At 37.8% G+C, this 14,232-nt stretch overlaps 1 protein-coding gene across 4 annotated transcripts in view; it reads right to left on the bottom strand.

Annotated features, from left to right (window-relative positions):
• Nucleotides 1-14,232, bottom strand: part of EEA1 (early endosome antigen 1) — a 135,058-nt gene that overhangs the window by 56,408 nt on the left and 64,418 nt on the right. For all 4 annotated transcript variants that reach the window (XM_045588333.1, XM_036455146.2, XM_036455149.2 and 1 more), the window contains one exon: nucleotides 837-1,175. In XM_045588333.1, the coding sequence (XP_045444289.1) occupies nucleotides 837-1,175 (339 nt within the window). The remainder of the gene's footprint in view (nucleotides 1-836; nucleotides 1,176-14,232) is intronic.

Consider the following 14,232-nt stretch of genomic DNA (forward strand, 5'->3'; position numbering starts at 1 on the left):
AGAAAGACATAGGGTGATATCACTATGCTGTAGTAAGTAAAACAATCAAGTATATACATGCTTAAGCCATCTTTTGGGGAAGGTTAGAAGTGGCATTGTTCAGAACAGATTTCTAGAAAAGTAACAAGTAAAATAAGTATTATTTATCAAGTAGAATAGGAATAGGAAGAATATCTCAGGCCAAGAAGACAGAAAAATTGATGCCACAAAAGCAAGTATCACTTAAGTGAAAATAACTGAACATTACCAAAAAACTGCTGAGGACTTTGTTCTCCCCCAAATTTCCATTTTTCAATCAACTTTTAATGTTATCTATAAGAAATAACTAGAATATATAATTTTAAAATTAAGTTAGTAGCAAAGTCAATACTTGCCTTAAACTTCATCTGATACACGTTTATCTTTAATAAATAGCTGTTAAGACTAATAGGTTTTCTTCTTTTAAAATATCTAATTTTTATATTCTTGGTTTAAAAATAATTATATTTTAAAATTTAGTAAGAAAAAAAGAAAAAATTAAAGAATGCTCAATAATTTGAATCAGTTATAAAAGCTAAGATGTGCTGAGAGTACCTACCCTGAGCCAAGTACTGTCGTAAGCAATTATAAGTATTAAGTCATAAACACTTTACAACATTCTTAAATGACAGATAATATCACTATTTTCTCCTATTAAGGGAAATAGAAATGAAAGGAAATTAGGTCTGACTCAATACTACAGTTGTGAAAATTAAAAGTTAAATTTTTTAATGAACTACATTATGATCAAATAACCATCAGGCACACTAAGAAGAAACCATAGGAGAAATTAAATATATAAAAGTAACATCTCTTACCTGATTAACTTCACTTTGGAGCTGTAATCCATGCTGCTCCTTTTCTTCTCTCTGTTGTTGTAGTTGCTTAAACTCTGCCTTAAGATGCTGGTACTTGGTCTCTACTTCTAATAATTCTTCTTTGAGTTTTTGAGTAGCTTCTCCCTTTTCACCTAATTCTGCCTGTATTCTCTGCAGTGTGGTTTCAGAAGCAGATAATCTTGACTGGAGTTGTTGACAATCTAGGTCTTTTTGATGAAGGCTTGCTTGTATATTCTTTTTACTCACACATTCATCATTATGCTTCTCTTCTAACTGCGTATAGTCCAGTTCTTTCTTCAGCAACTTTTCAGTCAAGTTCTGAAATATCAATTTAACAATTTTTCCTTTTCTAGTATTTTAATTATTCTAATTATTCAAAGAATGTATACAGCAATATCATCTACTAAATGTTTTAGTCAGCTGAAACCGGTTTGGCTCAGTGGATAGAGCATCGGCCTATGGACTAAAAGGTCCCGAGTTTGGTTCCGGTCAAGGGCATGTACCTTGGTTGCGGGCATATCCCCAGTAGGGGGTGTGCAGGAGGCAGCTGATGGATGATTCTCTCTCATCGATGTTTCTAACTCTCTATCCCTCTCTCTTCTTCTCTGTAAAAAAAAATCAATAAAATATATTATAAAATAAAATAAATGTTTTAGTCAATATTACAATATAAAAACAATGACAATATTTTAACCAAGAATTCAATTATTACATACTAACTTAATACAATTTAAGAATTACTAATGCAATTTTGACATAAATAAAAACCCTAAAATCTACTATATTCTTTAGGATAAAAATATTTATATTCTCCCATTTGAGTTAAAAATTAAAATTACCCTTCAAGCATCAAAAATTATCTTGGGTAACAATGCATTGTGGCAACTATCATTTCTGGCTTTTCTAATAAGTATTTTAGCATAATAAATATCCTTCACTGCTCTAGTATGCCTGATCCTACTCATTCCTTATTTTTGTTCTTTTTTTAAAAATATATTTTTATTGATTTCAGAGACAAAGGTAGAGGGAGAGAAAGAAAAATCAATGATGAGAGAGAATCATTGATCGGCTGCCTCCTACATGCCTCCCACTGGGGATCGAGCCCGAAACTCGAGCATGTGCTCTTGACTAGAATCGAACCTGGGACTCTCCAGTCTGAAGGCCAACACTCTATTCACTGAGCCAAACCAGCTAGGGCCTTATTTTTGTTCTTGATAAGGATCATTTTTAAGAGTCATAAGTTAAAGACTAATTGAAATGTCTCTCTAAGTATATAAATAGTGATTTAAAAATATCACTTACCTGCTTTATATTTTGTTAGTTTACTTAATATTATCAAGTACAAAATGTAAAAATGATACCACCAATCAAATATATGAATCAACAAGACTAATCAGATGTCAAAGTCTGGTCTCAGTGGAGTTGTTACAATTAATATTGAACACTTTAAATCAACATATTTACACACAAAATATGTAGCGGAATTTTGACTCAATTGGGATAAGAAGCCACTAAAAGCACCAGAAGAGTCAATCCATGGACATTTATTTTACTCGGTTTTTATAGTCAATGTGTTAGAAGGGAATAATATAAAAATGCTAGGGAACAATCAAAGCCTCTGGCCTTTAAACAGATTACAATCTAAATGAAACACACACACTAAAAAATACTTTTCTAAGTAAGTTAAAGCATGATGTGCAAGCAAAAGTAGATTAATACAAAAACTGTGTCAAATTTAAGTGCATAAATTTTTACAAAATAAAATGGGCAAAGTCAGGTGCCGAAACCGGTTTGGCTCAATGGATAGAGCGTCGGCCTGCGGACTGAAAGGTCCCGGGTTCAATTCCTGACAAGGGCATGTACCTTGGTTGCAGGCATATCCCCAGTAGGGGGGGGTGCAAGAGGCAGCTAATCAATGATTCTCTCTCATCGATGTTTCTAACTCTTTATCCCTCTCTCTTCCTCTCTGTAAAAAAAAAAAAAAAAACAATAAAAAATTATAAAAATAAATAAATAAATAAATAAATAAATAAAAATAAAATGGGCAAAGTCAGGTGAAGCTAAATAGTAAATTCCAATCATCTAGAAATAAAGTTTGAGTTGGTAAAGTGGTCAGAGGAGTTAAGTAATAGGTATACTTGACTCATGCCATCTGCTCTACAAAAAGACAGAATGGAAACAGACAAACAAGTTGCATGTGGGGAAACAGTAAACACTATAACCTCGGAACAGTAATAAATCCAGGTTCCAAAGGGAGAAAGATAGCAGTAATTTACCTGAGAAAAAGTACATTAATGTAAATTATCAAGTAGAAATATAATATCAAAAAAAAGCAGAAAGATAACAGAAGCAAATATAAGACAAAATGGGAGAAACCTTAGAGATAAGAAGAGCAGAAGTTCGTAGCAAAATTAGCCAAGAGATGTGTACCTTGACCAACCAACAGAATAGAAATAGGACGTAGAGAAAAAAATGAATACTTTTAAGTCAAACTATGTTAGAAAAATTATCTTTTTATAAACATTTTTATATTACTAATTAGTAAATGCAAATCTTTCTTGACATAATTTTACATTTTCTCTTTTAAGAAAACAACGTTTATTTTAGAATTTGTAGGCTAAGTCAAATCTATTTGTTGATCTATAAATGTACTGGATCTTTTTATTTTTTTATTTTTTAATATATATTTTAGTGATTTTTTACAGAGAGAAAGAGAGAGGGATAGAGAGTTAGAAACATCGATGAGAGAGAATCATCCATCAGCTGCCTCTTGCACATCCCCTACGGGGGATGTGCCCGCAACCAAGGCACATGCTCTTGACGGGAATCGAACTCGAGACCTTTCAGTCCATAGACTGATGCTCTATCCACTGAGTCAAACCGGTTTTGGCTGTATCTTTAAAGAAAATTCTAAGTTATTGAATTTCATGAATACAACCATGGTCACAAATACTGAGAACTTGAACAGGATATAATTTTAAAACATGCTACAAAAATTAAGGCTGGTAATAGGTTAGTCTTCTTCCCCACAGGCTTACTTATAAAGTGACCAAGTAGTCCCAACAATTCCATAAGTAAATGACTCCTCAGACAGCTTCATTCTTTAAAAAGTGAAAATACATAACAACCATTGATTATTTAAAATCCACTTGTTCTAAAAAATTAATCAAAATCTACCTGCTTTATTGCAGAGGTGGGAGATGATTAAATCTTCTTTAAAAGAACCTAAACCACTTTGTTTTGTAAGAACCTAATCCACTCACACTATAATTTTTTTCATACAAAAGTCTAACTATATTTAACACTACAAGCATTTCATTTTTATTATGGTCTTCCCATAGAATCAGAAATAAATAAGTATAGTGCTTTTGAAAGTACAGCAGAATTCATTAAAGAAAATAATAATTGTACTTGCACTTGCACTTATCAATATAAGTTCTTACAACAAAATATGAGATAGACATTATCATCCCCATTCTAAAATCAAAGAAGCTACAATTGAAAGAACCCAATATGACTTGGCCAGTAGCAGAGTCACATATTACGATTCTAAGTCCAATAACTTTTTCATAATACAATTTAGACACTCAATGAGTCAAACTGTGCTCCCCAAAATATATCCTATTCAAGTTTAAATTATAGAATGAATGTTAATTATGTTATGAGTTATGTTATGCCTAACTCATAACATAATTATCATTTGGGTAAGCAAAATTCTTTCCTTCCAAATGTCTAGTCCTCTTTTGATTTTTTTCACCAATTGTTCTCTCAACATATTTTTTTTTTTTACAGAATTAATTTCCCTATCTCAGGCTCCATTGTTCAATTGTTACTTGCCCAGGTAATGAGAATGAATGCAAAAAAAAAAAAAAAAAAAGCACTTTTTTTAATGCTTGAGCGCTTAAAAAGTGGTTTCAGGCATCTCATCTTATTTGTTCCTCAAAACAGCTTGATGAGAAAGAACAAACTGACCTATTCGTAGCTCTCCAACATCTCGCATTTTGTGATATTGCATGTTCTCATGCCTCCTGTATATTTAACTAGCTCTCAAAATAAAATATACTTAACCCCTCTGCTGTGTAAAATGTTCTTTAGAATCCTTTAAGACTAATCTAAACCATTATGTCTTTTATAAATCACTTTCTGAGTTACTAGGCAGTAAGTTTGGCAAAACTCCCACTTTGGTCCTGACCCAATCCTGTATCACAACATTTACCAAATAAAAAACTAAAGTGAACATTCAGTGAGGAGCTTAGTAAACACCAGAAACTAGTCAGCACTATTAATTTTTTAATACTCATATCAATCCTAAGAGACAAATGGATATACATCATTTAACAGAAGAGGAAAGACTTTGAGAAGTTGAGTGTCACAGCCAGTTGGTGCCCAAAACTGAGATTTGAACATGCCTTTGATCATCGTACTACACTGTTCATATCAATATACCATTCTGCAACACAGTGTTATACAAGCAATATAACTACTCAGCACACCTGGCCCCCACTTGGCTTATGAGCCCCTTAATATTGGGACTGATGGAAAGAGGAAATCAATGAAAGATGAAAAGGGGATGAGAGCAGGATTAAAAAAGGCAACGGAGTAAATGGGTGCTGCATGGACATGCTCCCAGGAATAAACTGGTATTACAACTAAAATACAGAAAAACTTCCTGAATAATCAAAGGAAAACACAGGAGAGAACCCTGATAACTGAAGACTGAAGTGGAGACTGCATAGACTTGTAGGAGGGCAGAGGGTGAAAGGGCTGCCAGTGTGCCCAAAGACAGCAACTGAAGTCCACAGAGATATCTCAGCTGTGGTGGGTTGTCACTGAGAACTCTGGGATTTAATCCCCAAGCTGGGACTCCTGCAGAGAGTATCAAAACTGAGAAAAGTATCCACATAACATCTAGCTGTGCAAAGCAAGAGGGTACTGTCTGCAGGGAATAACAGCTGAAAATTCAAGCACCCTCTTAAAGGTCCAATGCATAAAATTCCCTGTGGAGCCATCCACCTTGTGCTCCAGCAGAAGAAGGGTGGAGTGGACTGGAGCTGTGAGAGCAGAAGTCAGGACTGGGGACTCAGGGTACAAAGCTCAGAAGATAGATACCCTGTCACTTCAAATAATAGAACTGTTAGTACTTGCTGTCAATGATAAAATTAAAGCTTTCAAATGAAGCTTAGAATTTTGGAAAACTGACCTAGCTGGTTTGGCTCAGTGGATAGAGCATCGGCCTGCAGTTTGAAGGACCCTGGGTTTGATTCCAGTCAAGGGCATGTGCCCAAGTTGCAGGCTCGATCGCCAAAAGGGATTGTGCAGCCAATCAATGATTCTCTCTCATCACTGATATTTCTTTCTCTCTCCCTCTTCCTTCCTCTCTGAAATCAATAAATACATATATATATTAAAAAAATAATTTTGGAAAACTTGATCAACCACCATGAGCATAACACTTCCTCATACTTGAAGCCTATTTTGAAATTGATAGTGATACTGACAAATGTGATCATCTGGGCAGTTTCACCAGTATTTGGGAGGTTTTCATGTCAGTAAATCAATATTTTCCACATTTGTAATACAATGTTATAAATTCATGCGTAGGAAAGATAGACTCAAAAGGCAAAATAGACGAATGAATTGTAATGCTACTAAGTACAAAAACTACATTGATATGGTTTCAGAGTCTACAGTGTAACTAACTTTTAAGAAACTATATTTTATCTAGTATCAAATTAAAATAGCTACAATTATCTAAAAAAGGCTATTAAGATATCCCTACCTTTTCCAACTACATATCTGTATGAAACTGAATTTTCTTCAAATAATTTAACCATGTTGTAACAGATTAAATTTATAAGCCGACTGAGAATCCATCTCTCCTGTAGTAAGCTAAATATTCAAGAGGTTTGCAAAAATATAAACCATCGCCACTATCTTTGTTTTGGGGAAAAAAAACAGTAACTTTTTAAATAAATGTTTATATTTAATTGCTAATAGTTTTTAAAATAAATTAATAGATATTTTTAAATTTACACTTTAATTTCTAATGTTGTAAGTATCCATAGATGTATCTTGGAAAAATACCAGTAAAAGCTCTTTGGGGTTCATAACTTTGAGAATGTAAAGCAGTCCTGATGTTATCATCATAATTAGCTAGTTTATTAATACTTATAATAGGAAGAGAGCAAAGGGCAGGCCAAAAAGTATAAGCATGATCATCTGGGCAGTTTCACCAGGAAGCTACAGCTTCATGCTCCCCAGGAAACCCCAGAGTCATTCTTGCAGGTCACTGGGAGAAGGGATCAAACAAAAGGGGAGAGAGGCACATGGTGAAGTCTGGGTAATGTAGGAAAGGTTCCTGCTTGTCAGTCTAGCCTGTGGTACAATGGATTGGCTGGTTGATGGACCCCATCAGAAGCAGGTAAAATCCTGAAAGGTTGATTGGTTAGTTTAAAGAAGCTCCTGGTTAAAAGCCCCAGACACAGTTCCCACACTCTTGCTCTTGCATTTGTACCCTTGCTCTGTGACCCAGTGTGCTCAACTGTTCTCTCTCCATAGCCATGTGGCCATGTAGACTACACATGCAGGATGCTAGACTTCAAAATGGAACAGAAATTCTGGGCAATGGCCTTAATTATGGCCCTGCTGAAGACAAAACTGGACTTCTTCCATGGCAAGATAGACACAGATGGAATCTCGGAGGGGAACCCCCTTAATTTTACATCATCAATAAAGCTTTCGACAAAATGCCATCCTCCTGGGGGGGGGGGGGGCAGTGTGGAGGGGAAGTTTAGAAGACCTTTTATTTGAGGTACCCCAAGAACTCCACTTCCACTGATAACACTGATATCAAGAAGTCTACTGACAAAGGGGACATCTATAATACTTTCAACTACTATGAAGATAAATTAAAAAATTTTTTAAAGTCTATTGTAATAAAAATGTCTGAGAACTATTGGCCAAGGCACAAGTAACAAATTACCACAAAACTTAACAACTTAAAATGATATCTATTATTTCGCTCTGCTTCTGAGAGTCAGGAATCCAGCAAAAGCTTAGCTGAGTTGGTTCCACTTCAGGGTCTCTCATGAGGTTGTAATAAACTGTGGGTCAAAGCTGCAGTCTCTGACAGCTAGAAAAAGTTGTTAGGGGCAGAAGGAAGAAATAGAATAGTGGAGACTAGCTATAGTTACAAAAAAATATTAATCGTGCTCTGTTAACCCTGATTTTTTTTTTTTTTTTTTTTTTTGTACTGATTAAAGAAAGCACATTCTAACCTGGTTGGGAGTTGTATGCCCAGGGACCTAGGAGTTAACCTGAAAATGGACTCCATGCTCCTTATTGAGAATAGCCTATTACTGAGGAGATAGATAAAAAGGACTAGGCTGTCAGTCAGGGACTGGACCATGGTGGCAGGTAAGGGGGGTGGGAGGTAGGTTGAGGAGAGGAGAGAGGGAGGGGAGAGGGAGAGGGAAATGGGAGTAGAGCTTGGCAGACATGAAGCATGGAGACAAACAAAGAACCTAGAACTAGACCCAGTTGGGTAGGAACCTGGCTGGGTGAGGAAAAGTAGGCAGTGATGTCACCTTGGACCTGAAGTGGCAGTCTTCAATCAGTCCCCACCACCCCACCCTTATAGACTTGAACTAGAGCTTTGAAATAATTGGATATTGCCAGATTTCTTTGAAGGGAAACAACCAGGAGCTAGCAGGGTTTATGGATATCCCCCTAGACAGAGAGCTCAAGCTGTAACCCACTGTAGGCCCCTTTTCTGCTTTCCTCATATGGCAGAAAGTCTATCTATCCCCCAATAAACTTTGTTTCCGCCAACCATTTTTGTCCTTGACTCCATTCTTTGATTTTGCAAGACAAAGAACTCAACCTACCATCCCATTTTTGTTTTGGTTTTTTTTTCATATATTTTATTGATTTTCTACAGAGAGGAAGGGAGAGAGATAGAGAGCTAGAAACGTCGATGAGAGAGAAACATCGACCAGTTGTCTCTTGCACACCCCCTACCGGGGATGTGCCCACAACCAATGTACATGCCCTTGACCGGAATCCAACCTGGGACCTTTCAGTCCGCAGACCAACGCTTTACCACTGAGCCAAACCGGCTTCGGCCATTTTCGTTTCATTTTCATGGAAAGATTAACAACCTAGCTCGGTCCTTTGCAAACCCCAGCGCCAAACCCCAGCCCACATTGCCTGTAATCTGTAACAATTATACCCATTCCTTTTCCTTTTCCCTACTTCCCCATGTAATCTTTGTCCTTCTACCCCACATAAACAGCTGGCTTATAGGGCGGGGTAGGAGGGTGCGTATGTAGAGCAGACTTTCATGGATGATCTGCTCTCCCATACTGCCTACATTATTGAAATAAACACTCATACTTGATTCAACCCTGTCTCTGCTTAGTTGGTTCAAGTAGTGATAGGCAACTCCAACCCATTTGTTGTCCTGTTGCAATTGGAGGATCTGCTCCCAAGCTAATTCACCCAGCTGTTGGCAAGAGACTTAATATGTACAGCCAATTATGTGTTACATGCAACTGAGTCAGCTCCTATTCCTAGAGACCCTATAAATGAGTGATGTCCACAGTGTTCTAGCCTCAACAGCCCTCCCTAGGTCCTGTAGACTCAGGCCTCTTGCTTCTTTAATGAAGCCAATTATTTTTTCCCTTCTACCACGTTCTTTTCTTTCTTGATTTCTCCCTTGTTATATTTCACAAAAATATTAAGTCAACAAACTTATCTTAAATTTGAAGATAAGTGATTAATAACCTTTTGTTCCACCACCACCAAAAAAGTAAAGAAATGGGAGGAAAGTACAACATACAAAATAAAGAACTGAAGGTCTCACACTTCCTGATTTCAAAACTTATTAAAAGCTATAGTAGTTACAAAACTTGGTAACATGAGATTTGGCAATGATCTCTTGGATATATTGGATAAAACCAAAAGCCCAGACAACAAAAGTAATGAGGAGAAAATTGGTCTTGCAAGGCATGTCAAGTCATAAAAACTGTGAACAATGCACAGCCTTGGGGGGGGGGGTGTAGGAGGATATGGCCTGGGGACACTCAACACCTGGGGGCCTTCCTTTAAACCCATGAAAGGGGGAAGAACCATATCTGTAAGACAAAGACTCCAGAAGGTTATAAAAAGTGAAGCCCTCCAGTGTTTCTTCACTCTGATTGGAAATTATTCCCAGAGTCCACAAGTGTTAACAATCTCGGGGTTTCTCCCTTTCTCTAGGAAGCGTGCTTAGTATTCCTTTGGTCTTCTGCAACAATAAAAATAGATGAATTATATCAAACTAACTTTTTTGCATCAAAGGTGTGATACTGTGATCTACACTAATAAAAGAGATAAAAGAGAAAATGCTAATTGACAGTACCTTTGCTATTCCCAAAGCTAACCAGAGTTAGTATGCAAATTAACCCAAAAAAGATGACAGTTAATTTGCATAAGCAGGTGCTGAGTGGCCTGGGTCCTGGAAACATCCTCCAGACCCAGGCCTCTCCTAGCCTGTAGGCCCTTGTTTAGGAGCCTATGAGTGCAGGTGCCAAGCGACTGAGGGTGGGATGGGAACCTGTAGCCACTTGCGAGGCCCACAACCTGGGGTCTCAGACTGGCAAGAGCACACAGACCCATGCCCTAGCCTGGGGTCTTGGGCTAGCAGTGGCGCATGGACCCACACAGAGATCCCCTCCCAAGCCAGCCTGGTTCTCAGCCACTGAGTCACACCAGTCAGGCAGATATAAAGGAATCTTAAATGTTTCTTTTTATATATATATTTTATTGATGTTTTACAGAGAGGAAGGGAAAGGAATAGAGAAACATCTATGAGAGAGAAATATCGATCAGCTACCTTCTGCACAGTCCCCACTGGGTATGTGCCCCCAACCAAGGTACATGGAACCCTTGAGTCTGCAGGCCATTGCTCCATCCACTGAGCCAAACCAGTAAGGGCTGTCCAATATGTTAAAGAAAAAACCCTATCTAATAAAGAGAGAATATGTAGGGGAGGGTAGTTGGAGAGGATCAGGCCCGCAGGGGAGCAGTTAGGCGTCAATCAGGCTAGCAGGGGAGTAGTTAGGGGGTGATCAAACTGGCAGGCAGAAGTGGTTAGAGGCAATCAGGCAGGCAGGCAAACAGATGGGAGCCAGCAGTCCAGAATTGTGAGAGGGATGTTGGGCTGCCTGTTTAGGTCTGGCAGTTGGACATCCCCCAAGGGATCCAAGATTGTAGAGGGTGCAGGTTGGACTGAGGGACACACACCCCTGTGCACAAATTTCGTGCACCGGGCCTCTAGTTTATAATTATGAAGCAGAAATTTTAGGGGAATACAGGCAGGCTTAGGGATTTTTTAGAATTGGGGTCCATGGAAAAACACAGGGCTACAGACTGGGAGAGGGTACATTTCCATAACACAAGGAAGTTAGGTGCAGTTAAATTTCCATAAGACAAGAGAGCAGCAACAGGTATATTTCCATAAGACAAAGGAACTGGAAGTAGCCAAGAAAGGTCTATATTTACAAAATAAAGAGAAGGAATCCCTTCATTCAGATGGAAAAGAAAGCCACAGGAATGGAAGGACTATGAGAGATGAAGGCCTCAGGAATCACTATAGTTACCAATTTGAAGGGGAATATTCACCAATCAGAGGAGATATGAGGACACAGGAACTTCAGCCTTTATAAAACATGAAAAACAAAAACTCAGTGAAACCTTTTCCCCCTCCCTACTTGGGGGTCCATTCTGTGGGACTCTTCCCTCTCCCCACGTGGGATCTGTACTTGTTCTTCAATAAATCTCTACCTTTGCTATACCACTTTCTGTCCATGAATTCATTCTTCGATTCTGGCAGACAAAGAATCCGGGTTCCAGTCCAAAAATTCCGTATCAATAAGAAATATACATTTGGTCTTCATCCCCATTTCTGGAACAGACTCCTAAAACCCTTGGAATCTTCTATGTTAAGATAAGAACAATAAAACAATAAATTTGTATTTTGTTTTTCATAATAAACCCCTTTCAACATCCTATGAGTTTATGTTAATGAAGTAATTTTTTTAGAAAACCCCTAAGGCAGGGGTGGGGAACCTTTTTTCTGTGAAGAGCCATTTGGATAATAAACATCATTTTCAGGCCATACAAAACTATCCACTTAAAAATTAGCTTGCTATAGTTGGTCAAACATTTAATTACTTTGTCCCTAATGCCATGGTAGGGCCAGACCAAATGATTTCGAGGTCCTAAAGTGATCCTCGGTCTGGACATTCCCCACCTCAAAGACAGGGGCTGGAGGCTGAATTAATCTCCAAAACCCAAAGATTTAATCAGTCTTACCTAGATAATGAAGCCATCCTACAAATCCAAAAGTACAGGGTTTGGAGAGATTCTGGGTTGGTGAACAGGTGAAGAGAAAACAGGGAGACATGAGAGCTTTGCACCCTTTCCCACAAAACTTGCCCTTCCATCTGGCTGTTCTTGAGTTGTACTCCTTTATGATAAACCAGAAATCTAGTAAGTAAAATGTTTTTCCTGACTTCTGTGAGTCACTCTAGAAAATTCGTTGAATCCTACAAGGGGGATTTATAGTCAACTGGTCAAAATTATAGATAACAAGCTAAACTTCCAATTGACATCTGAAGGAGGGGTGTCACAGTCTTAATGTATAGCGTATGATGATTTCTCCGCATAAGGAGTTTCAGAATTGAGGTAATTGTAGGACACCCATTTATGCCATAGAACTGCTAATCTGTGGAACAACCACACATTTGATGTCGGGGTATTAAGAGTAGAGAAAATATACAGAAGTTTTTTCTTTAACAAAAGATACAACAGAATGAAAAGGCAACCTAAGAAATGAGAAGCCAGAAGGTCACAGTTCGATTCCCAGGAAGGGCATGTGCCAAGTTGCAGGCTCAATCCCCAATAGAGGGTGTGCAGAAGGCAGCTGATCAATGATTCTCTCTCATCACTGATGTTTCTATCTCTCTCTAACTCTCCTTTCCTCTCTCTGAAATAAATAAAAACATATTTAAAAAAAAAATATATATATATATGAGGGTAAATATTTGTAAATCATATATCTGATAAGAGGTTAATACCAAAAACATAAAAAAAAAACTCATACAACTCAACAACAACGAAATAAACAACCCAATTAACATTATATGGCCAAAAAGCACATGAAAAGATGCTCAACATCCTAACCATCAGGGATATGCAAATCAACTATATTGATATTCCACCTTATACCCATTAGTATGGTAACTATTATATAAACAGAGAGAGAAAGAGAGAGAGAGAGAGAGACAGAGAGAGAGAAATGTTGACAAAAATGTGTCACTGATGAGAATCCTTGTGCATTTATGAGAATTGATATGTACTATTGATGGTGATTGCCTCAAAATATTGAAAACAGAATTATTATATGATCCAGAAATTTTGCTTCTGTTCACATACCCAAAATAATTAAGAATTGAGTCTTTACATACCCATGTTCTTTTGATACTACTCACAATACCGAAAGACTATAACAATCTATCAACAGATGAAGAGATATGATATAGACATATAATGGAATATTGTTCAGCATTGAAAAACAAGGAAATTCTGACACATGTTACAACATAGATAAATCTGAAGAACATTATGCTTATGTAAAATAAGCCAGGCACAAAAGGACAAATACTGTATGACTAGACTTATCATTTACTTAAAAAAGTAAATTCATAGATATAGAAAAAATGGTGATGCAAGGAGTGCAGTGAATGGGAAATTGTTTAATTAGTATAGTGTTTCAGCTTTGCAATATGGTGAATTCTGTAGAGAGAACAAAATGGTGGTGCTAGTAAAGGCATGTATTCGCAGTAGGTTTGGGGCATGCTGGCATCAAATTTATAACTAAAATATAGAACAACCATCATTCAGAACCACCTGAAAACTGGCTGAATGCAAGTCCTACAACTAGAGAAGTAAAGAAGAAAGCACAAGGAGACTGGTAGGAGGGGCGGAGGCCCAGAATGGGCTGTTCTGACACCCACTTGTGCCATTATTTTAATCGGGAGGGAAATCTCTCTTCAGAGGCTATACCTGAAGAGCTAGGGGTCCATCCCCACACCAGACCCCAGCCCAGGGTTCCAGAACTGGAAAGAGAAGTTCCTGTAACAACAGGCTATAAAAACCAGCAGGGGTTGTGGTTGGACACAGAGGCTGCTGGAGACCCAGGTGTTCCATTTAAAGGGCTGGCAAAGGAACTTACTCAGACTCCCAGCACCCAGCAGCTTTGGGAGACTCAGACACCTCTGGGGAGGAATTGGATCGTCTGGCATCAGGGCAGAGACTTGGGGGTGATTTTCTC

The sequence above is a fragment of the Pipistrellus kuhlii genome, unplaced genomic scaffold, assembly GCF_014108245.1.
Source record: "Pipistrellus kuhlii isolate mPipKuh1 unplaced genomic scaffold, mPipKuh1.p scaffold_m20_p_3, whole genome shotgun sequence".
Taxonomy (NCBI): domain Eukaryota; kingdom Metazoa; phylum Chordata; class Mammalia; order Chiroptera; family Vespertilionidae; genus Pipistrellus; species Pipistrellus kuhlii.